The sequence below is a fragment of the Trachurus trachurus genome (genome assembly GCF_905171665.1).
Source record: "Trachurus trachurus genome assembly, chromosome: 24".
NCBI lineage: Eukaryota > Metazoa > Chordata > Actinopteri > Carangiformes > Carangidae > Trachurus > Trachurus trachurus.
The window spans coordinates 18,019,987-18,044,433 of record NC_139910.1 but is presented as its reverse complement, the minus strand read 5'-3'; the positions used below and the strand labels follow the sequence as shown (position 1 = coordinate 18,044,433).

The window sequence follows — 24,447 nt, the reverse complement described above, 5'->3', positions numbered from 1 at the left end:
GTGGAGAAGCTCCGTTACCCCGAGAAGGAGCCGTGCTACCAGGCGATGGCCGGCACCGCCCTCTTCATCCACACGGCCTTCGACATGCTGCAGAACCACAGCAGGTACTGTACTGCAGCAGCCTCCACTGCTCTCAGATGCCTTCAGTTTAATCCTCTGCCCCAGTGCTGTATGTTATGTATGGGAGGTGTTAACTGCAATGGTGTTGCACAAGAGCTGAAACCACAGTAATGAGGTTTATGTTAATCTGGCTACTTGGTTTCTTCAGGTGGTTTTGGCTCGCGGACAGAGACGGAGGTGTGTCCGTTGGTCTCACTCTCATCGGTGTGACGTCTCAGTCTCAGTATCACCTTCCAGTATCAAATATCTTCAAATACAAACACTCACTTAGAAGAACATTAGGATTTGGACGTCAACGGTCACAATGAGCCCATAAAACACGATATTTGAGTTAAATTGCATCATAATTAACGCAGGAATTCTCAAGTTGTGGCCAAGAACGCAACAGGATAAAATAAATGGTCTACAGTGACGCTGTGACATCAAATCAGACATAAAAGGAGGCTATTTCCTGCAGCTCGACTGGTTTGTTGTGGCAAACGACTAATTCTAGTTACATGTCTCTGGTTCCTCTGAAATGATCCGAGTAATATGCATTGTAATGCAATGATTTTGGCTAATATTGTGATTTCAGTTGCAGTGGTTGTTTTTTGTTTTTTCAGTTTTTTACCAAAGTAAATGATGTGATTTTTGTTGGTCTTGTACCAAACAAGAGGGTTCCTTTTTTCTTTTTTTTAGATCCAGGGAATTAAGTTTGTAGTCTGAGGCATCTCTGTAGCAACACAACAGTTACGGCGCTGACGGTGCACAACAATGTGACGCATTGTGCCGTAATCACAATCGCAGCTCTTGTGCTTTAGATATTGAATTGGCCCAATACGAGTCCATTATTGCACATTGAAGCACTAAATCAAGTGCGGTATGTTGTAAAGACTGTGTGTCTTTATGTGTTTTTCTTTTTCTTTTCTTTTTTTTTTAAATACATTGCACAGAATAACTGCAGCTGTGGAGAAGGTGGAGCTCCTCTGGCAGCAGGCCTTCTCACAGGCCCGACTCCAGCTGCAGGTGTTCCAGCTGCGAGACGACGCCCTGCAGGTGAGTCGGCAGCAGTCAATGTGTCCAGGCAGCGTGGAAACACATGAAGCTGAGAGGGTTTAAGTTTTTTTAGTGGTTCTCAAAGTGGGGTCCTTGGTGGGGTTCTCTGATGTCTATAAATAATTTCATTTTTTTTAACATCTAAAAGTATTGGTGTATGAAATATATCTGGTTTTACAAATGTGTTTCCTTGTTCTTACAGATCACAGCGCAGGTCGAGAGGTTTTTTCAAGACAAGCTCCAGCCGTACAAAATGGAGGTTGCCAAAGATTCTGCAAGAGCAGAGATGCTGATGTCCCACTTTGAAACGTCCATCCACACTCCTGCTGTGGTACATGTTTAGTTAATAAGCTCTGATTCCTTCAAGTGCCATTTTTGCTGAGTTAATCCTCCATCAGATAGTTCTGCCTCCCTGTCTATGAACCTAATGCTAAAAGGCTATGAATTCATTCAGCATCCGTAAACACAGGGCAAAATACAGCAGAGCAGAGTGCGAGCCACAAGAAACAGAGTCATATTCTGAGCGAAACCTTGTTCATCTTAGTCTGTAGTGTATCTACATATCTATATGTTTTTGTTAATATAAAAAAAAGCTGAAAATTTGTTTTACAGGATGTTCAAATTTTATTTTCCATTCAAAGTGACAGCTCCCCCTCCTCTCCTGTCTGTCAGGCACTTGTCCGCTGTGCTGAGGATGTCATCCACACGTTGGCTGAAGTCCTGCCGGTCAGCGGTCAGAGCAGAGAGCGCTGGGTTTTGCACCTGGAGAGGCTGAAAGACAAACTCCACTCGACTGTGAACTTTATTCTCCAAACCCTCAGAGCAGTTTCCAGCTACCACCACTATTTCACCAAGGTGAGTTCTCCTGAGTTATATATCTGCTCTGCCATCAGTACATCTCTACCACAGCAAAGTAACACACAAGTAACATGTCATGACTGTTACCTTGGTGGTTTGCCTGGTTTTGTTGGGTTTTTATTTTTCCAAGAAGTTATTCAGCAGCTTCTGTCCATTGATCATTCGTTTTATATCCACACTGTCTTGGTTGTGCAAAGGATGACTTGAAGCATGTGCAAAAATGTGACTGTACACTATCAACTATCACTGCATCACTGCCTGAGGAGCTTCTTTCTCTGATCTTCAAACCTGCAGATCACTGTGTGTGTTTTGATTATGGCATCTGAATGAATGTAACCAGTAATGTGAGACATAAGGAGCTCCAAAAAGTTGTCATTCACTGCATATTGAAGGTGAAAATTTATTTGAAGGGGTTAAAACATTTAAAGATGTTTGCTTGTGAGAGGTTAGAGTTGAAGCAGATGAGAAACAGCTGGAATCAGTTCAGTAATCTTGTTGTAAACTGTGTTTCATAATGAACACTATAAAATGTGTGTGTGTGTGTTCCTCCTCCAGGCCAACACCTGGTACCGGCTGGTTCTCAGTGAGAACCTCCTCCAGGAGATGCTGTCAGGTGTTGATTCTCAAAGTGTTCCCACACCACGGCAGAGGAGGAGCAGGGTGACGGCCCCGGTGTGGAGACACAAGCTGTCCACTTTCCTCAACAAGAACTGTCCGCCAGATGTGGAGGAGCTGCTTCATCTGGCTCATCTGTCCAACGTCATCCCGGACGATGTGGTCCAGGAGGCGGGCAAGCAGATGTCCCAACGGTGAGAGGACTGATTTTTGATAAAGAGAAGCTGACCCTGGTCTTCATGTGTGTAGTTGTGTTTCTTTTTTTTCATTTGCATGTTGAATTTTTTTTATTTAATTTTTTTTTATTGGTGAAGTTAAGTGATAGACGAGGTGAGGTGACATAAGGGACAAATACGTTACAACACATGGACTAAACATACAAACAGTCGACATAAGTATTGCCAGTGTATATATATATATATATATATATAAAAATATGGTATAGAGGATACAAAAAAAATCATAATGAATACATAAATAAAAATAATAAAATAAAATGTAATAAAACAATTTTAAAAAGTAAATGCAAAAAATGTAGATAATTATTTTCATTTGTGTAGAATAATTGTGAGAATTAATATTACATTTATATTGCTGTGATGGTGATATATTGCAATTTTCTGTTCATTAGATGCTGTTCATTAGATAATCAGACATGACATGCTCACACCTGCATCATTCAGAGACACGTTTTACTGACCATGCAGCATTTTACTGCAATTACTGATGTGGCTACATGACCACCGTTCACAGTCATCTGGTCTTTCTTCATCAGGTGCATGACTGTGAGGAAGCTTGTGACCTCTTCGGGACCGGTGTCTGTGGCTCAGCTCCAGATGGCCCTACAGTGGCAGTATGAGCTGCTGCAGAGCCGCCACGTCATCGTGTCCTCTGCTGACGCTGCTGCAGACGGAACAGACCGTGACGTTCAACGCTGCCCGTCAGATCCCAGCCTCTTTAAATGTGGAAGTGGTAACGAGGCGCTCCATCCTCTAGGAACGTCTCCTTTGACGACGGTCTCTGGGATGGCGTCGACCGAGGGCAAACCCCCCTCCCTCAGCTCCTTCGACTCGGGCTTTGACGGAGCGGCGAGCGGCCAGCTGGAAGCCTGGGGAGGGAGGGAAGGAGGGGAGGGTCCGTCTAGATCGGCGGGGACGAGGGGCACCGTGAGACCCGGCGGGAGTCATCCTCTAATCCACGAGGAGAACTCGTCGAGAGTTTCGGATGTGGAGTCGGACTGCGGCTCAGTGGGGAATCTGTCCGGGGCCAGCATCCAGATCATCCCCAAAGTGACCGAGGACTCCGTCAACTTTGAGATCAAAGTGAAGCGCTCCGCCGCGCTGCCCTCTAATCCCTGGCTCAGCCTGCCGTTAGACGATCTGGAAAACATGTACACCGTCACCATCACGCACAGCCCCAAGCCACAGAGGACTGACCCAGACTCCTACAGTCCCTCGGACCCCCGCGCCAGTCCCATGTGGGATAGAGATTCATCGCCCACCACAAAGACGGAGGAGGAGGCAACGAGGAGCACACAGCCCAGAGCGCCACGGAGAGAGGGCTGGACTCTGCGCTCACAAAGCAGTCTGGAGAATCCTGACTTTAGTCCCATCAGCCACATCCTCTCCAGCACCATCACAGACGGAAGAGACGAGTCCATCTGCCCCACAGAGGGGGGTCCTACTCTGCTCTGGGACTCTTATGACTTCCATGACCAGAACCAAGATCCTGTGGATAGGTAACGTTACTGTCAATACATTTCTACAGGGCAGGCTAAGTTAAACAAAACATAGAAAACGCAGTTGAACGGTTTTACAAAATGAGATTTCCCAGTTCTGTTGATCAGCTGTCGACACAGGCAGATATGACAAATGTTCTGCAGGATCTAGATGGCAAGTTTTTATCTTAAAGGTCCTGCACAACCAGATGTTTTGACTGATGTGTACTCTTGTGATTACATCTCACATACACAGCAACCCTCACCTATGGCTTGTGAGTAGTGAAAGTCAGAAGAATGAGATCACAGATGAGATTAAATGGACTTGGCTGGGCTAAGCCTTAGAAATGGGCTGAGGGGCGTTGACAGAGGGAGCTCAGAGTAAAAAGTATCTGCTCCTTCATGTTGAAGAGGCCCAGCTGAGGTGGCTCAGACAGTGCTGCAGTGGTAAAGGACTTTTTCTAAATCAACTGAGACCTGAAAAAGTTGTATGATTTGATATGAAGACATGCAAATGACTTCTCACTTGTTTTACTTTTTACTTACTGGAAAAGACAAAAAAAAAGACAAACAACCTTCTGTATTGTACCTTACACTGTTTTGCTTCACAGCTTCTGAGCAGGACTCAACAGTCACTATTGATTTTGATCCAAACAACAATATTGTGCGTTACTGGTGATTTGGTGACCAGAGGTTTTTAACAGCTGATTTTAGGGGGACTGATTAGCAAGCAACAGTTTGACATTACAGGAAGTTAAAGCAGAAGTAAGCAGAATTTTTGTGTTTATATAAGTGATTGCTGTCAGAAGATATAACTATTTAAGACTTCTATAGAGTGTTTGGTCTGAAACACGGGTCTGTCAGTCACTCTGCTCTGCTGTAAGCCGAGGAGAAAACTTTCCTTGTATCCTACAACCTTTATCCAATGAGGAGAGAGAACGGCATAAAGGGGTGGTCCTCTGTGTGTGCAGCCAAGGGATGCGCGTGAATGTGGTGACGTGGGGACGAGGGCGGGGACTGCTAACTCCATCGGCTGACAGGAAGTTAGCCGAAACGACCGGATCGCTTACTTCTGCTTTAAGTTGCTTTGGCTTTTAAACTGTTGATAATTATGTTGTAGGTGATCAGTTTGCCTTATTTTTTTCCCAGTGTGATTGATGTCATCGAAAAGGGCTGGGATGAGAAGGAGCAGGACGGTTTGAGGGAGGTGGAGAAGATCCTGGTCAGGGCTGATGAAATACTGGAGGTAAGAGCTGCATCAACAACTGACATCAGAAAGTCTAACATATGACTAATCAGCTGTGAAACGTGTGTCTCACAGGAAGAAGAAAGCGTGCTGGTTCAGGAGGCTGTGCTGGAGGCCCTGCTCAGCTCTGAGGACAGACACTGGCCACTGTGGGACAGCAAGGACCAGCTTAGTGTGGTATGTCCATCTTATGTGTTCACCTGGACAGAAATCCTGATGGTGTTGCTCTTTTAAAAATCAAAATTGTAAATTTAACAAAGCTGGTGACTTTTGTCTGTTGCAGGAGAAGAAATATAAATATCCACACTAATTATTTATCTATTTATCCAGATCTGTCAGTACATTTTCCCTCCTCTGGTGAACACAAACACACAAAGGAAAGCATCTTGTTTCAGCCTTTGCTGGTTTTCACTAAGCCTTTTATCTAATCACAAGGAGTTCTCCTTTTTTCTCTCTAACCCCCCCTCACAAAGCTGCTTAGACCAACCAAGTTAAAACTCCTGAGCTTAGAGTGTAACTCTGTTGCTGTTCACATGGACAAATTTACTTATAAGACCTACAGTTGGCTGATAAAAGAACAACTGAAAGCACAGGCAAAACATTGAGTGAATTGAACAATAATAAAAACAACAACAATGTAGAAAAAACTTATCTTGTAACTAAAGTGGCATCCTCTGTACAGTCTCATTAAGATTTAGTGACATGGGCTCTACACAGACATTCACTGTTTGGTGAATACATTGGCTTATGGACAGTGGGAGAGCTAGGTATAAGCATTTGGCTTTCCCTGTTGCCAAGAAGAAACCCTTCTGATTTATGCAGCAAAAGCAAAACTTGATTCAGCCAATCGACTTGCAGTTGGACAACAGACCCAGATGGCATCAAGTCGGTCATCTGCCTTCATCATTTCAGACTTTGGGCCATGTGTTCTGTTTTTAACCTGAACATGGCACACTTGATATTGTGAGTGTGAGTGACAAACTGCAAACTCCATGCTCCATTGGCGCCAGAGCCATTCTCCTAAATCAAACCCAGTCTCATTTGTGTTCCTGTACAACTTTGTTCACTAGTCAGAGGCTGGCAGTGTGGTATTGTCTACTTTCATTACAGAAACATCTGTATAAATCTGCAGCGCCTGCACTTCATGAATTCTTGTGTCTTCCTGTGCTTTTTTTTTTTAAAGATGTCATCCAGTGAGTTGACTGAAGCTGGTGTCCTCGGCCTCAGGGACCTGGACACTGCTGAATCTGAGAACCTCAGTGAACCCAGGTCTCCTGGATGTGTGAAGGAAGTCCACTGCCCCGAAGCTGCAACAGAAGCAGAAACGGCAGCCGCTCTCAGCAGGCCAGACCTGCTGACAGAGCTGAGGATTGTCCATGTGCTGGATGAGCTGATCATGGAGGAGCAGCTGGAGATCCACAAGCTCCGCCACTGTGAAATAAGCCCCAACAATGAGCTTTTGGGGATAAAACCAAAACCTTCAGATGCAAACGGGACATCGAACAGAGAGAGGGAGGCTTTCCGCCTGCAGCTGGAAAAAGAGAAGAGGGAGGTGGAGAAGCTGGAGAAGAGTTTGGACAAGGAGCGTAAAGTGAAGAAGCGCAGTGACCGAGCCAGAAAGGTTCTCAGGTGTTCTATAATGGAAAAGGCCAGAGGTCAGAACATGGAGGACCAAGCCCTCTGCAGGGAGCTTTTATCAGAGGGCTGCACCAGATCTCAGAAAACACTCCCCACAGCCATAGACCACAATGAGGAGACATGCAAGACTGAAGATCCTCCAGCATACCTACATGCTGGTGTTGACAGGGAGCCCATACCACATAATGATGATCCTCAACCTCAGGATCCTCCTTCCTGTGAGGCTGCTGCATCACCATGCAACTCGAATATTTCCCGTGATCTGAAGCAAGCTAATGAGGAGTTGGAAATCCAACCTCAGGATTGTGTCTGTGGGGAAGAACTAGAAGAATCCAGTGAAAACAATGTCACATGCAAACCAGAAGCTTCTTTAACCCCTGAAATGAAGCCAGATGACGGAGCGTTTGACCCGGGTGGAGAAGCTTCACTTTCTGTGACTGACGACCTCCCTGAACATGAGGTTACTCCTTTCACAGAGCTGCTGGATCCACATCTGTCTGCAGCAGCTCAGGACCCAGGTTCTGGGGAACTCGAGCTACAAGAAAAATGTGTTGAATCAGAGAGAGTGACTCCACCCATCAGTCTCCACTTTCTCCATCCAAATGTAAAGGACCAGAGCAACAACAATAATAACCACTCGCAGAGTTGTAGCCTGTCCTCGGACCACTTGGCTGAAATGACCACAAAAGATGAAGAGGACACATCAGCAGCAGCTTCAGGTTTACTACAGACGTGCAGTGTGTCTCCTCCAGATGAGCAGTCAGCCCCACAGCTGGATGAACTGCATGAAGACTTCCCTGATGGTTTTCAGAGGATATCAGGCCCTGGGTCAGCTGGGCTCCAGACCCAGCTCAACATCGACACTACAGAGGTAGTCTGCATTTACACCTCTCTGTTTACCTCAATGCATAAAATCAACATCAACCACAGGGTAGAGTATCATAGGGAAACTGCAGTAAGACAAGTTTACTTGAGCTTTCGAATAGATACCATATTTGTCTGTTCTGAACAGAAATTCATCTTTTTAAAATGTCTCCATTAGGCATTTAAAAATTAAAATCCACACCTAGGCATTTAAAAAAAAAAATATTATTTATGGAAATAAACCTACTCATTACAAGTTGGCCAACAACTCATTTACAAATCCAGAACCATTTTGGTGAAAAAATGTAGGCTAGTTGTAGAAACATGAAAATGTTTCATAAATGTCTCAAACTAAATAATTAACAGCTATAATTATTTTTAAAGCTCCTAAATTCTTTTTTTCTTTATTATTGAGACTCATAACTTGTCATAATTATGATCAGCCAATTATATGAAGGTTGCTGGCTGGACCTTTGGTTCCCAGCCTTTCATGCCTTTGCTCACAGCAGCAAAGGAGTACATGATGTTTTTAATGAGCAGCAGCACTGTTCTTTATTTGATTTTTACATTCTATTTATTTATTACATTATTTATTCATTACATTGACATATTTTCTCACTGTAATTACAGATGATGGATTATAAGACCCCCATAGTGCTGGACACTGGGTCTGGTTTGATGAAAGCGGGATTTGCAGATCAAGATCATCCCAGCACCGTGTTCCCAACAATAGTTGGGAGACCTAAATATGAGGCAAGCGTGCTTCTCATTCACCTTATTGGAAAAATACACTGTAGTTGTAAAAACATCATCTTCACAGGTTTGGTTTCTGTCCTCACAGGAAGTAATGAACGGCAATTTAGAGAGAGAGATGTACATTGGCCATGAGGCTCAACACATGAGGGGGGTCCTGGCTCTGCAGCACCCCATAAAGAACGGGATCATCCGAAACTGGGACGACATGGAAAAGGTAACGATGTGGTGATGTCACTGCCAAGATACTACACCTTCTTCTACAGCGCATTTCGTTCAAAGTAACCATCATTCTCTTTCCGTATTTCCTCAGCAGGAAATACTTGAACTGCTGTGGCCACTTTAAAAACGTTACACAGAAAAACGGTTTATACTGTGTGTGTATGTGTCCTTTTAAACTAAGAGTTTTGTGGTTTCAGATTTGGCATCACACATTCCAGCAGCTGGGTGTGGAACCAGAGGACCACCCCGTTCTGCTGACCGAGGCAGCCATGAATCCCCTGGAGAACCGTCAGCGCATGTTGGAGATCATGTTTGAGTGTTTCAACGTTCCCCTCACTTACGTGGCCATGCAGGCGGTGCTGGCCCTGTACGCAGCCGGCAGGTCCACCGGTACGCTACTCCAGTCACACCTATTTTATTTTTTAAACATCCGAGTTCGGTTTGTTTGTTTTGTATGACAGATTTTTTAATAAAATATTATGTTTCCTTCCAGGTGTGGTGTTTGACTCTGGAGACGGAGTGAGCCACAGTGTTCCTGTGTTTGAGGGATACTGTCTACCTCACGCAGTGCAGCGCTTCCCTCTGGCAGGCGGAGATGTAACACTGCATCTTAAAAAGGTATCCAGCAACTAGAGATGAAACGCTAAGTTTGTAGGCTTCTATTAACTTGGGTTGGCAGCTATATACGTACCTTTTTTTTTTTTCAAACTTAAGCTAAGAAGGAGGTGATTGACTTCTTTTACACTGTCAAATGTGTTTACGTTTTCACAGCACATCATCACAGAGCTCATCATAGAAACAATGAGCCCCATGGCTCATAGATGGGTTGATGCCCCTGTCAGTGTTTGAGCCTTTTTTTTCTTCTTTCTTTTTTTTTTTTTGTTAACATGATCATTTTGGTCACAATAATCATGATATCTCATTTTTATACCCTCATCTCTATCGGCAGTGTACTGTTCTACACACTGTGCTGGCAGTGGTGTGCCTGAGCTGCTGAGGGAGATGTTTCTGTATCAGTCGGCCTGTGATGAAGTGTCTGTGAAGCTGTAGTGTTAGTGTGTGTTGATGCTAAAAGTAAATGGATCTTGCTTCTTAAAGCTCCTGCAGGAACAGGGGGTGAGCATGCGCACCACAGCAGAGATGGAGATAGTGAGGGAGATGAAGGAGAAGTGCTGCTTTGTGGCTCTCAACTATGAAGCTGAGCTGACTGGACGGGAGTCCTCCTGCGGGGAGATGCATTACACCATGCCGGACGGACAGACGGTCACTCTGGGCTCAGCGCGCTTCAGGTAACTCCACATCGTGTCCTGCCTAAGATCAACAGCTTATAAAGAAAGTAAATATTAAAACTGGAAATCTGATTTTTAAATATTCTGACATGAAAACACACCAACAGAAATACTGTAGTTCTGTGATGACTGTTACCCCTCAGGGAACCAAACTCTAAGTTTAATAAATCAAAAAAGTCATTTTTTAAAAATATTTCTCTGGATTTCAAGTTGAAGAGTTAGTGGAGAAACAAATTCCTGTTTTTAATCGACTGAATCTGGCAACTCACATTTAGACACTGCATGCAGGTTTTTTAAGTGGATGGATGAGACATTTCCAGTATTTCATTAAGTTGACATGCCCTTTCAAAATCACCCAGGGCCCCTGAGATTCTGTTTAAACCCGAGCTCATCGGGCAGGACCAGTACGGGATGCATGAGAGCGTCTTCAAGTCGATCCTCAGGTCAGACATTGACCTGCGGCGCTGCTTCCTGGGAAACATTGTGCTGTCAGGTAACAGCTGCTTTTTGTTAACAAGTCACGGCTCACAGATGAAATCCAGCTGTGCCAGCGTCTACACAGATTATTGTGCCTCATGAATGTCATCACGACTGGGTTTTTTTTTTGTGTGTGTCTCTTGCTGTAGGTGGGAATACTCTGCTGCCCGGTCTGCCTGAGCGGCTCCAGGCTGAAATCAAAGGCCTGCTACCTGTGGACATGGGGGAGCATGTTCGTGTCACCCAACCCAAAGACAGAGACTTCTCGGTGTGGAGTGGAGGAGCGGTGCTGGCCAACCTCCCCACCTTCAGCTCTGCGTGGATCAGACAGGACGAATACGCTGAGTTCGGCCCACAAATTGTCTTCAGGAAGTGCTTCTGAGGAAGGCTACTGTGTAGTCTGCCGGTCGGACTCCTCTGCAATGTACCCCGAAAGTTTATTTCACCAAGTGCAAAATATACACATCTCTAATCTAGTGCCATGGACTGGTCTGAGCCATTATGACCTTTTTAGGTTGTTTTTTTAAAATATTGTCTACTGCAATGTGTTTAAGTAGTACTTGCCCTAGTCATCAGTGTGGATCTTTACATATGCAGGTTTCTATTGATCTGCTTCTTGCTTTATGCCTTAATCTATTGAGATCCACCAGTATGGCAAATATGAAACTAAATTATTGGGCCCCAACAAACTTTTTATCTGTCTTAACATTCCCATTTCCAGAATCTATTTCTGTAAGTGTAAGTATTATTAATGTCTGTGATCAAGTGACTGGGATTGAAGCCTTCGAATAGATGTTAGCCATCTTTGATTCCAGAGAAAGTCACTGCGTTTGTGTACATATATATATTTCTATATGTGTGTTTGTGTGTATGTATACATAAATGTAGATATAATATCAAATCACTGTATTTAAACAATTGAAAGTAAGTTTCAAATAAGAAATAATCTGTGTGTTAGACATGGTGACGGTTTGGATCAATGTACACAGCTAAAACCTTTTCATTAGAACAGCATTGAATTTTTATGATGGCACATTTGGCACACTATAAGAATTAAGCTTTTCTTTGTGTCATGACTTCATTGTCAAAAAGAAAAAAAACATTGCTAGAACCAAGCTTAAATTCTTTTATTTTTTCTTATTGGCTTTTTCAATTTTGCTAAATTTCAACTTTAATTTTTTTTTTTTCCTGGCAGTGTCCCAAATGCCCATCAAATATTGTGACTCTGAAGTCAAAGAAGAACTTTGCTGTTTACTGTTGTTGCGGTTCTGTGAACTGTAAGGAGGGAAGTGAAGATTTGTGGTCTACGGAGTTTAGTTGAAGTGACTGAGTCATGTCTAGGTTGTGTCTGTTGTCCCACATGCTGAGTCTGCTCCTGGTTGAACTATTGGTTAGTGAAGGTTTGGATGTGGTTGGGAGAATCAGGCACAGTGTTACTCTGGTAATGCCTGTCTATCGCCTTATTGCTGTAACATAAGCAGGAGGATGTGGAACGCTCACTGCTGCAGGTGTCATGTTTGTCCATTGGCTTTAGTAGTTCTCTTTTATATAATATTGAGTGCAGTGTTTTGCCTCCGTTTGTTGTTTATTTTCTCATCTGAGAACACTAATTGTGTGGGATTTATAACACTTGCGCAGTAGTGTTTATTCCTGGAAAGGCGTTCTGGTGGAGTCGAAGCTGTAGTATTTATCCCTTAACCCACAATTCTCGAAAACCTTTTGTGTATTTATACTTGAGCCTTTGCATGAAATTATTTATTGCATGTAATATAGTTGCCCCATTTGCATGTACATTTATTGTTGTATGTGTTTCTTTGCATTGTTTCCCCCGTTTCTTTCTTTCTCTCTTTTTCTTTTTTTCCCAGACAGCCTTTATAAGGGCATGGGGTTGTCATATGACCAATAGTTCAGCTTAGTGGAGATGACTGAATTGTGCCTGTGGGAACTCCAGTGCTGCTCAGTCTGCTTCTCGAGAACAGATCACCTCCTCTGTAAAACAGTATTGACGTGTTTCGACCAAACCATGTTGTTTATGTCACGTCTGTTTTTATAATAAACATTTTAATATTCACATTTTGCATGGTGTTTTGAGTTAATTTCCTGTTCAGAGACCTGCTGTGGGCTGGTAAAACTGGAACACTATCTGGCCTTCCAAAAAATAGAAGAAAGGCCATTTCTGTCAAATAGCATCCTTATTCCCTTATGTCTTTTTGATGATAAAAAGGCCTTTTTTTTCTTTTTCAAAACATTTTACATTTAATCTTATCAAACTAATTGAACACTGAAAATAGAGGAAACAATAAATTGTTAAGATGCATGGATGATGAGACACCATAAACTAAAGTATGCCTCATTGTAAAAGGACAAACCCCCAAAACAAAGGAATACCATGGCAGAAATAAAAAATATATTGTCTTGTTCTTATTGCTTTGCTGTATGGATATTTTTTCTAAATGTACATTGTGTAGATCTAATAATAACGTCATGGTTTGTTCCAGAGCCTCATGGACACTGTGACGTTGTTGCACTGTTACCACGGCAACCAGATATCAACAAACTGCTCCGTAGTAAGCAGCGTCGTTCAACAGTAGCTAAGATAAAGTTAAAAAGGTGTTTTCTGTTTGTAAAAAAAAAAAAAATGTCTCGCGCTCATGCAGAGAGTGTGATTAAAAATATTATCCGGAAAATAGTGCAGCAGTGCGCGGAGAGGGGACATGCTGTCTCCGACACTCTGGCGGCTTTCATGGTCAGTAAGCTAAAGCTAACTAGCTCCAGAGTTAACAAGGTGCAAAGTCATTCAATGATTGAACCCTCCTATTTCTATTTCAATATCTCCAGGTGAAGTCTGTTGTACTCGACCCAAGACATGGATTTGATGCTGACCGGACACTCACCAGACAGGACATCCAGAAACTGGAGGAGGTTAGTTAACTAACTGTTATTAACCATGTTAATGAACTACAATTATGTTTACAAGTATTTTCTCCATCTGCAACATCTCTTCCAGCTGTGTCTGGATAGACTCATGGTGAAGTGCAGCCCATCCCTGGACACCATCAAGATGCAGGTGTATTTTGACCTGAACTACACCTCCCGACGTAAATAACTTCATTCATACTGATACAGAGTTCCCCATTTTTACACCAAGAGCTACTGTGATGAAATCAAAGGGGCTCAGAGCTTTTGTCTTGTCTTGTCTTATAGTACTGGTTACATTCATTCACATATTATATCAAAACACTCAACCAGATCACCGAACCAAATATGAGACCAATAATATAAATGATCAATATAAAATATCAATGTACCAAAACGTCTGATTCACATCAGACAACAAAAATCAGAGTCATGATCCACAGACCTGACTACACGGCTGCAAGTAAATGTCCAAAAATCTGATTAGACATGAGAGAAAGAAGTTCCTCAGTCAGTTATGCAGCGATAGCTCACAGTTTAATTTCTGATGAGTCTGTGTTGCTTAAAGTTTGAACTACACATCTGTGCGCACTATATTGTCTGCAGCTTTGGATGAGCTACAACAAGAAATTGTTATATCATGTGATGTATCACAAAGATACTTCAACTAAAATATAATCCGAGTATAAATGATTGAATCCCTAATCTTTTTCAGTATGCCAACCTGAATCAATAAAATGAAGACAGACTTTAGAGTATATTAGGTTAGATTACATAAGATTGGATTACATAATAAAATAGGATGGCTAGATCATCCACCCTGGGGCTTTGTTGTATGCAACAGTCTGAGTCAACACAGCCAATATACATCATAAATACATAAAAACACATTTAGTACAGACTTCTGACAGTCTATACACACTTTTGAGATTGTTATTGTATAAGAAATACTGTGTTAAGATATAGTGTCATGGTCATGACTAAGCGAGGACTTTGTGTGTCTGTGCAGGAGAGTTTCTGGAGGAAATCCACAGGGTGGCGGAGTCCAAGCTCAGCTCAGTGAGCAGAGAGATCACCGACAGCAGGGTGAAGACACGGGAAGACTTCGATGCTCTGTATCGTAAAATCATCACCTACATCCTGCTGCGCTCCGGCATGGGCTCACCTACAGCTGTGGACTCCATCAAAGAGGCTACAGGTCTGACATCATCTTCTTCTTTCACCATAGTCAATAAAATCACTGTGGCTTCATTAAAGGGCAGAACCACCCATTTTAACAACTAACAAGTAATTAGCCCGTCAGTGAACTGCACTGCATAGATACTCTTTGCTATGCAGGACACATTATTATAAAGATGTCAATAATATTCTCATGTAAACTCTATTCTCACCATTGAATTGTTTGTGTCTCAGCCACCCTTCAGAGTGTCTTCCCTCAGACTGAACTGGGAGCCTTCATGGTGCTTGTAAAGAAGGACAAAGAGCAGCAGTTAAATGAACTCACCATGATTGTCACAGGGATCCGACTCTTTAACAAAGCCAGCAAGAGGAGAGAGGAGGAGACTGACCTCTCTGAACTAAGTACAGTACACCAACAAACTGACATAACATGATTGAGTTATCATGGTGGAGAAGAGCTGCTTATGTAATACCTCCTTTCCCCTCTGCAGTGCCTCCAGCTCTTAATGAAGCTCTTCCAGTCGTCAGTAAAACCATAGAAGAGGAGCTGAGTGCGTCGCAGAGCTTGGCATGGAAATACACTGCTGTGCTGGAGAAGCTAACACTCTCAGATGATCAGCCTGAAGACAGTGTCATACTCAAACGGGCTCTCTACAATGTCAGACAGCATGAAGCCTTCCTCAAAGTGTTACTGGTGAGCTAGCTAATCGTCCTTTCATGTAGCTTTAGTCTTTCTTTAATATATACAACAGACATTTTCCTTGAGGCTTATGAAGTAAAAGAGGACATGTTTTCACTTTACTTCCAGGATGATGCACGTGTGTGTGCCAAGCATGTTGAATCCCTGGAGCTGAAGTTCTCATCCCAGATGAAGCTGCTCAGAGAAGCGGTGCAGTCAAAGACAGCCATCCCCACTGCAAATGTTTTTGTAAGTGTCTTTGCTGTCATGTTGCTGCTGTTATTATGACCTGTCATATCCATATACTGAACATAACAATGGATATGTAATCCTGACTAATCCAAAAATTGTTAATCCATTAGAACTAGGCTTTTTACCAGAAGGCTAATTCAATTGTTGGCTAATACCAGTAGTTAAAATGCAAATTATTGCTAGAGAGAGCCAGGAAAGTGAGGAGAGAGACTTGGGGAGTGACTGGCAGTACAGAACAGCACAGTTAGGAATCGATCTGGCAATCACTGTGTTGGGCATTGCCAACATGGGATGTGTTCGACCACCGAGCACCCCTACAAAACTGTTCTTTGTACCAGGCTGTGACTGTTAAATTGGACATTTCAACTTCTATAGAGACTCACTGTTGCAGCCACACTCTAGTGGTCGGTAGAGGAACTGCAATTTTTGGTTCTTCATTTCGCAGCCTCAAAACTTGATGCTTTGTCATTTCATCGCTTAAAGGAGTAGTTCATGCAATATAAAAAATACACACACTGTTTTCATTTTAGAGTAAGTTTATATAACTGTCATCAGGTTTCTGTCTGTGTGTTCAGTACAGAGATCCAGCTCATTGCTTGTTGTGGATCCTCTGGTTTGGTCACATATTCCAGTTTAATAATCAGAATATTTTTACAGCCTCATCTTTGCCATTTCTCCTAACTGTCTTTCAGCCACGGTTCAAGTCCCTCTCAGAATTGTGGTCTGGACTCCAGGATGAGGCTGAGCTGCTCAGCATCCTCAGTAACATCAGACAACATCTGCAGCTTTTCCTTGCCTCTCAAGCAAAAATGTTCTCTGAGGCCTATTTGGATAGCCTGCTGCAAGATACGAAGGTGAAGACAGATGAACAGAGGATGACTGAGTCTGCAGGTATGACTGACATCGCCTAAGTTCAAAGAGTAAGATACTGCTGCTGATCTAGGTTCATCCAGGAGCTGAGCAGATAAGCAGTTGTTCTTTGTCATTGTGCCTTTTAGACAAGTCTGTTGTTCCAGCTGAGATGAAGACACAGGAATGGCTCCTACCGGATTCCACAGCCAGTTTTAATCGTCTGTTGCTACAGTACAATGGAGTGTGTGGCTACACCCTCGTGAGGAGGGACGGGCTTCTACTTCCAGGTAATGTTCAGTCTGAGATCAGATCGGAGGGAATTTTGAGATCTACATGAGATAGATTCAGACATGAGTGAAAGCCTCAGCATGCTTCAATCAAACCAGTTTACATGGAATGTTGTATGACCAGATGTAAAGACGGAAGCTATTACATCCTACAGCCTCCACAATCTATATTAATGATTGAATTATAATAGAATCCAAAGCAATAAACTTTATTTGTCCCAAGGGGTAATGTAAAAGGCACATTGAGTAGATGCAAACAGTTATAATAATAAAACTGTAAATAAAACAGTGTACAAATTAAGAAGACACCGCATGCAAGAAAAACAATGACAATGAATTGAAGAAATACAAGTGCAAAAAAAAGAAGAAAAAAAGCCACAGAGTGAGTAGGGTATGGTTGAGTTTTAACTTTTTATATGTGCGTTATATAGAAAAAAAATATGTTTAGTGCATTGAGTAATTTTTAAAAGATGTTTATAAATAGGGAGGAGAGGAGACGAGAGGAGTGCACTGAAGGAGAGACACAGATGAAAAACGTGTTTGGTTTCAATCAGTGCATCTTGAGTGCATATAAACCTTCTGTGCGCAACCATCCTAGTGTAGTGTAGCTTTAAGGACTTGGGACAGCCCACCTGATAAACTGCTTGGATAACCCCAGCAGAAACACCTGCAGTAGCTGGAATGACCCAGATGTGAGGAAATGCAGAGATGCAAGACAGTTGGTATGGCAGGTTTTGCCTGTTTCATTCTCATGACTGTCTCCACATCAGCCTTAGTTCATTCAGCAGCTCCAAAAAGACATGGCTGGAATAGAAATATGTCTGAATTATTTATTCTTCTGTCATTCCAAAAATGTAAACATGAGTGAAAAAACATAATGTTCTTTTGTTGTGTCGCCACAATAACAGCAGCCGTGTGCAATGCTCATCTGCATATTAACTTAGCAAACGTATTACATGGACAGAACATAGACTGCGTCAAGATGATGGAGGAGTGTGATTCCTCGATCACCAGAGTGCTGTTTTGTCTTTTTTTCCCCAGGTAATCCCCACATTGGAGTCCTGAAACACAAAGAGAAGCTCTATGCGTTTAGCTCCAAAAAAGCTGCCTTGGAATTTGCCTCCTGTCCAGACGACTTCATCACCAAGATCGCAGAAAAAGCCAAGATCTGCCCTGAGCTCATTCAGCTCCTCAAACTTCACCAACAGTTCTCTTGTGTCAGTCCATACTCTGAGGTGAGCAGTGACCAGAGCTCTGAACACACGGCCACACGCAGTGCTCACAGTCCCTGTGGTGTGATCTGATTTTACTAGAAGGAATAGCTCAGTTCGGCAGTTTGGCTGTTTTATTTATTATTTATTTTTTTAACAGATGCAGCCAGGAGAGAGTTTATTGGTGAAACCCATCACCAGGCGTGAGAGCGGCACACAGACTGACCTCCACCCTGTTGAGGCGAACGTTGTCAAGTCGTACGAGTGGAACGAATGGGAGCTGCGTCGAAAAGCTACCAAACTGGTGAGTCTGTATGAGGTCATGGTGGAAGCAGGTGGCAGGTGGGGGAAACCAAGCTCACAGAACCAACCTACACACGCACACACACACAGGGGACGGAGCTACAGCAGCACTGGGAAATCCTGGGATGGAGATAACTCAACGTCTGAACCATGAAATGCTCCTTGACCAGATACAACATTATAATTAATTAATATAAGTTCATCTTAAATCACAGTGGCTGCAATAAGTGTGATATTTATACATGATATGAGCACCCAGACAATCCCCACCTTTTCAGCCAATTAAATATTAGCATGGAATTGATTATCTTGGAAATGCAGCCTCAATAAATTGGTAGTCAAGTAGCAAGTCATGTGTCTGTGTGGCTTATGAGAGTGCTCTCTCTTCATCAGACTATGTCCAGGATAATCAGGTAGCAGTTTAGGTTGAAAACCTTATTATTTTGAAGATAATTACAAGTATTAAGTCTTTTCTTGATTCTAGGCTGATCTTCTGACCAAAACAACGCACTCAACACAGACTGATCTGAGCCACATGAGACGGGAGAACGTCACTCAGACCTGGCTGCCCAAGGAAGCTGCCTGTCAGAGCAGGAGAGACGGCGAGAGCAACGTCCCCAAGCCTCAGATCTACCTGGCAGGTCTGAGGGGACAGAGGGAAGGACATGTGGTCAAGACAAACCTGACCAGATCGGTCGATGAATAAGCCCTAAAAAAAATCTTAGTAGCAGAGTTAAATAAAGCTCATGTAACACGTCGTTTTGATTCATTTTGCTCTTATTTCACATGATGAGGACTATAAATTGCTACTCACTACATTGCAGCTTAGTTGCAATACACACAGTTTTTTTATTTGTAAAATAATGAAGAATAATGAGGGAGAGAATTATTTAGTGAAATTTAAATGACTTTGATCGAAGTCAGAAGTTTAATGTACATACTATGTTAAGTTGACTGTGGCTTTAAACAGCTCGGAGAGAATTCCACATTCACTCTCTCTCTCTCTCCCTCTCTCACACACACTGTTGGTATGCTGTGTTGTGTGTTTCCATTTTGAAACTAGGTTACTCCAATTTTAGGCCCCATAGTGGGGCAGTTTACTGTAACCTGATAGTGAGTCTGCAAGACGCTGGCTTCAAAGGGACAACTACTGTCACTGTGAGTAGAAACCTATGATTATAGAACATTATTGCTTCCTGCACTTAGATTGTGAATGGATGATGTGTGACAGAGCAGAGCTGCTGGCGGAACTAAAACACAGAGTCGGCTGCTGTATAGATGAAGCCAAAGCAAAGCTGCTCAGCCTCAGTCAGGATATATGGAGCCATCCAGAGCTGGCATACGAGGAGAGGAAGGCTCACGACAGACTTGTGGAGTTTTTCAGTCAGGGGGGAGGCTGGAAGGTCGACAGCCACTTCAAACTAGACACAGCGTTTCGAGCCACCTGGCGGTCCGGAGGCAGCGAGCAGGGAGACGTGGTCAAAGTGGGTTTCCTGTGCGAGTACGATGCCCTGCCAGGTATCGGACATGCATGTGGACACAACCTGATAGCCGAGGTAGGAGCTGCTGCAGCCCTGGGGCTCAAAGCGGTCCTGGAGAAGGCACAGAACTCCCCCATCCAGGTGCAGGTAGGACAATTACACAACATGTTGCACTGTTCAAATGTTTTGTCATTAAACCAAAGTTCCTCCAACATTACAAAATTGTTTGGTCCTGTCTATGCAGTCTTGTGGTAGTTTGGGTTTGTTTTGACCAGTAGATAGAACAGCAGCCACCAGCTCCTAACAAAGGATACAATGATTCTATATTTTGACGAAAGATTTTAGTTTTATAGTTTTTGAGTGAGACAATCCCAGCAAACACTGGGTAACCAACACAAAGAGACAAACTTTACAGTCAGCAGGTAACATGGTGTGTTCTGAGAACCAAGTCAGACACAGGGAGGACATGCAAACTGGATCCAGATCTAGCCCCAGGTGTGGGGATCAAAGCCAGAATCCTTTTGCTGTGCAGCAGGGCCGGCCCTAGCATTTTGGTGGCCCTGAACAGGATTTTGTTTGTGGCTCCCAAAACACTCCAAGTGCAAACACTAAATTACACACACTGCCATCCCTCCACCTGAGCCTCTCCTCTGATTGGCTCAGGACATGTTATACTACACTCAGATGGTTTTTGTGTCTTAAACCTATAAAAATATCTTCTTATACATGGGCACTTTCACAGGAGAGTGTAAAATATGGAGCTTTAGGATAATGATGTTGTCATTTTTAATCATTTGAGTCAAATCAACAGACACATTGGTTAGTTCCCAGAGGTTTTGTGAGTGTCTCATCTTACTTTTGCCTACACAAGTCTCTTTCTCTAATTCAGCCTGAGCTCTTTCACTCAGCTCATGACAAATGTTCAATGTTCAATCGATCTTTATTATCCTCAAAGGGGCAATTTTCTGCGAAGCAAGTGGTCAACACAGTCAAGCACACATACAGACCCTGCAGAAACACAAAATATACTAATATAAATAAATAAATACTCATACAGTGGGATACATCAAAAGGAATTCACAAAAAGCTATTACAGCAGGGGTCAAACAGTCTTTGTAGCAGTCGGTTTCACACCTCGGCAAAGTGAATCTACGATCTGAAGGAAATAGTGAGAATTCCTAAAAAAACAACAACGGGTGGGTCGGGTCAGACAAGATCCTGTGAGCCTTTGCTAGGGCCCTATTGCCTTATACTGGTCTGAGATGTTGTTAAGGGTGATACCTGTAATCCTTGTGCAGACTTTAAAACATTCTCATATAAGTGTTATCCATGTTAAAACCATGAAGTGCATCCGCTGGTGTGCTGTTTTGCAAACTGCATACCACCTGGTGTTCAAATGTCAAATGTTGTGCAGCTGTGATCCATCAGGTGTCCTTGGTCTTATCTCCACAGGTGACGGTGCTGGGCACTCCAGCCGAGGAAGACGGTGGAGGTAAAATTGACATGTTGAGGGAGGGAGCCTTTGATGGTGTAGATGTGGTGTTTATGGCTCATCCATCAAAGGAGGACGCCACATATCTGCCCTGTGTGGCTGAGCATGAGTAAGTTTTACCACAGCACACTTTTCCTGTCCCTCTTCTCTCTTTATCTCTTTCCCAGATTACAACATGTATTATTAGGTAATGAACTATATTCAACTTGTGCAGCACTGGATCAGCAGTGCTTCTTCTCCCTTGTCTGATTTCTTATGTCACGTTTCTGATGCTCCAGAGAGGGTTAAGTGTGTTCATCTCATGTTTTCCAGCGTAACTATAAAGTACCATGGTAAGGCCTCTCATGCCTCAGCCTACCCCTGGGAGGGAGTCAATGCACTGGATGCTGCGGTGCTGTGCTACAACAACCTGTCTGTGCTCAGACAGCAGATGAAGCCTGACTGGAGAGTCCATGGTGAACAGCTGATGATCCTCTGTGCTGCTCACGTGTTGCCGTCAGGTGTTTAGAGAGCTGGCATTCAGTCAATGTTGTTGTTCAGGTATCATAAAGCATGGTGGAGTGAAGCCAAACATCATCCCTGCCTACACTGAGCTGGAGTACTACCTGAGGACCCCGTCGCGCTCCGAGCTTCCTGTCCTGAAGGCTAAAGCTGAGAGGTGCTTTCGATCAGCTGCCGTGGCAACTGGCTGTGAGGTAAGAGAGCGCGTGGTATTGACATTAACATGAACCATGAAACATCCACAGCTACCTGCCACAGTGTCTGTGGTTCTAGCACTATAGATTTTAGAATAGATTAGAGCTTTATTGTCATCGCCAACAAAACATTGTAAACCTTGAGGTTCCACCAAGATATTTTAATGCTACAGGTGTTTTTCTGTGGCTCTTTCCTGTAATTTAGAACAGGATAAGCTCATCTGCAACTTAAACTAAACATAATCGCTGCATCAGGGGGTATACATTTTGACCCCATTGGAGTTTTAGAGCAGTGACCCCCAATCTCCACCCCTAACTCCTAGTTCAGTGTGTGTCCATGCTCACCACACCCTCAACATGTGTATAAAAACATGGACATTTTAACATGGAAGTCTATGGGGACTTATTCACTGTTGGAAACTCAACCACTCTAGTCGTCACTAGAGAAACTGCAGCTTCAGCGTTGACTCATGTCCTTGGAGGATGTTGCTTGTTCCCAGGGATGACGTGGCTGGATGAACCACTCTGTCCTATCTGATAAGAAAAATAAGAATTTCTATTGGGTCATGAGTTAGGAAAGCTTGGGAACCACTGATTAACAGGAAAACAGATGATTTCTTTGGTAATTGTGTGTGTTTATCATACATTACAGTTCAGGTGAGCTGCTATGGACATACTGTAGGAATAAACAATGCCTGGTTTTATTCAAAGGTCTTGTAGCACTGTCCTTCTATCCTATAGCTTTATGTCCCATCAAACTATCTGCATTTTAGGTACAAGTAGAGTTTGCAAGAAATACATTTGACAACATGCTGCGCATCGCCACTCTGGAGGAGCTGTATGAGAGAAATGGAAAGGCTTTGGGGATGGACTTCACCATAGATGAAGACGTCCTCAAGAATGAGTCGGGTATGTGTCTCTGCAATGCACAGACAGTGTCAGTGCTGGGAGGAAGCAGGAAGACATGAATAGCTGATAAAAATATGTAGGAGAGGGCGAAGCCACACACATTCATTATCTAAGGTTCTTTATGTTTAAACTTTAAGAAATGCAAATGAGGATTGTTCTGAAAGTGTTTATTAAAGTTTTAAATACAGGGATGATCAGTGACCTCTGACCAACAACCATCTTCCCTCTCTGCTCCTCAGGCTCCACAGACTTCGGCAACGTGACCTTTGTAGTACCTGGCATCCACCCGTACTTCTACATTGGCTCTAATGCACTTAACCATACGGAGGAATATACTGCTGCTGCTGGTATGTACCACCCATCCACTCTCTCTCAGACATATACATGCATACATACTTACATTGTTATGCACTGATATTGATTTGGTTGTTCCAGGTAGTGACGAAGCCCAGTACTTCACCCTGCGGACAGCAAAGGCTCTGGCCATGACGGCGCTGGACGTGCTGCTGCGTCCAGACCTGCTGCAGAGGGTGAAGCAGGAGTTCACTGAGGCCAAACTGAAGGACGACAGCATGGCGACAGGAGAACACACAGGCAGCTGACAATTCACTAAAAACTTTGTCTACCTCTTGTGTTGATCCTTTGAGTGAGACACAATTATATATAATATATGATACACCTCTCATTCAATGGTTTTCCTTTATTTTTGTATTACTTTCTACATTGCAAATTCATACTGAAGACATGTAGTAAACAAAAAAAGTGTTAAACAAAGCACAATATGTTTTATATTTTACATTCTTCGAAGTAGCCACCTTCTGATTTGATGACAGCTTTGCACACCTTTGACATTCTCTCATCAGCTTCATGAGGTCATCACCTGGAACGGTTTTCCAACAGTCTTGAAGGAGTTCCCAGGGGTGTTGAGCACTTGTTGGCTGTTTTGCCTTAACTCTGTGGTCCAAGTTAACTCATCCCAAACCATCTCAGTTGGGTTTAGGTCAGGTGCCAGATTGTTTTAATTAATAGTTTTGTGTTTACTACATAATTCCATATAGTTCTTTCAACCTTTGATGTCTTCAGTATGAATCTACAATGCAGAAAGTAATAGAAATAAAGAAAGACATTGAATGAGAAGGTGAACATTTTGACTGGTAGTGTTCATTGATATTTTTTCATTGTGTGTAAATAAAATACAAATAAATATAAATAATTAATTACTGAATTTATTTTGCTGTCTCGCGGGTTTCTCATTTGACATCGATTAACCCTAATTATATTACAATTAGTCCATATTGTTATTGTTGTTAACATTATTACTATTATTATTAATTTGGATATAATTTTAATTTATGCA

At 42.9% G+C, this 24,447-nt stretch overlaps 3 protein-coding genes across 4 annotated transcripts; all 3 read left to right on the top strand.

The window, feature by feature from the left end:
* Nucleotides 1-7,937: 7,937 nt before the first annotated feature.
* LOC311007666 (uncharacterized protein) lies at nucleotides 7,938-11,216 on the top strand (the record flags this gene model as incomplete). The annotated part of the gene is made up of 8 exons (XM_084000924.1): nucleotides 7,938-8,100; nucleotides 8,724-8,846; nucleotides 8,935-9,063; nucleotides 9,266-9,458; nucleotides 9,562-9,686; nucleotides 10,167-10,357; nucleotides 10,717-10,850; nucleotides 10,984-11,216. Exons 2-8 carry the CDS (start codon nucleotides 8,724-8,726, stop codon nucleotides 11,214-11,216), a joined length of 1,128 nt encoding a protein of 375 aa, XP_083857050.1. The 5' UTR covers nucleotides 7,938-8,100.
* Nucleotides 11,217-13,472: 2,256 nt separating this feature from the next.
* On the top strand, nucleotides 13,473-19,219 carry cfap206 (cilia and flagella associated protein 206; the record flags this gene model as incomplete). Its single annotated transcript, XM_084000504.1, has 12 exons — nucleotides 13,473-13,580; nucleotides 13,673-13,756; nucleotides 13,842-13,932; nucleotides 14,760-14,948; nucleotides 15,164-15,331; nucleotides 15,421-15,623; nucleotides 15,738-15,857; nucleotides 16,553-16,751; nucleotides 16,859-16,999; nucleotides 18,041-18,234; nucleotides 18,371-18,514; nucleotides 18,998-19,219. 12 exons carry the CDS (start codon nucleotides 13,473-13,475, stop codon nucleotides 19,217-19,219), a joined length of 1,863 nt encoding a protein of 620 aa, XP_083856630.1.
* A 330-nt stretch (nucleotides 19,220-19,549) lies between these two features.
* LOC311007470 (xaa-Arg dipeptidase-like) lies at nucleotides 19,550-23,755 on the top strand. 2 transcript variants are annotated; one of them, XM_084000665.1, is made up of 7 exons: nucleotides 19,550-20,135; nucleotides 21,447-21,595; nucleotides 21,799-21,941; nucleotides 22,027-22,181; nucleotides 22,955-23,090; nucleotides 23,330-23,437; nucleotides 23,526-23,755. In XM_084000665.1, exons 1-7 carry the CDS (start codon nucleotides 19,686-19,688, stop codon nucleotides 23,690-23,692), a joined length of 1,308 nt encoding a protein of 435 aa, XP_083856791.1. In that variant the 5' UTR covers nucleotides 19,550-19,685; the 3' UTR covers nucleotides 23,693-23,755. The 2 variants fall into 2 exon arrangements, with proteins under 2 accessions (XP_083856791.1, XP_083856790.1); XM_084000664.1 differs by having other exon boundaries at nucleotides 19,550-20,141.
* Nucleotides 23,756-24,447: the final 692 nt, after the last annotated feature.

What these genes read in the sequence shown, in the direction of transcription:
- LOC311007470 (XM_084000664.1), top strand. Translation starts at nt 19,686, where the DNA reads ATGATTATAGAACATTATTGCTTCCTGCACTTAGATTGTGAATGGATG. An exon ending in CCCTGTGTGGCTGAGCATGA is followed by an intron (nt 21,596 to 21,798) that starts GTAAGTTTTACC and finishes CATGTTTTCCAG; the next exon opens with CGTAACTATAAAGTACCATG. An exon ending in CGTCCTCAAGAATGAGTCGG is followed by an intron (nt 23,091 to 23,329) that starts GTATGTGTCTCT and finishes TCTGCTCCTCAG; the next exon opens with GCTCCACAGACTTCGGCAAC.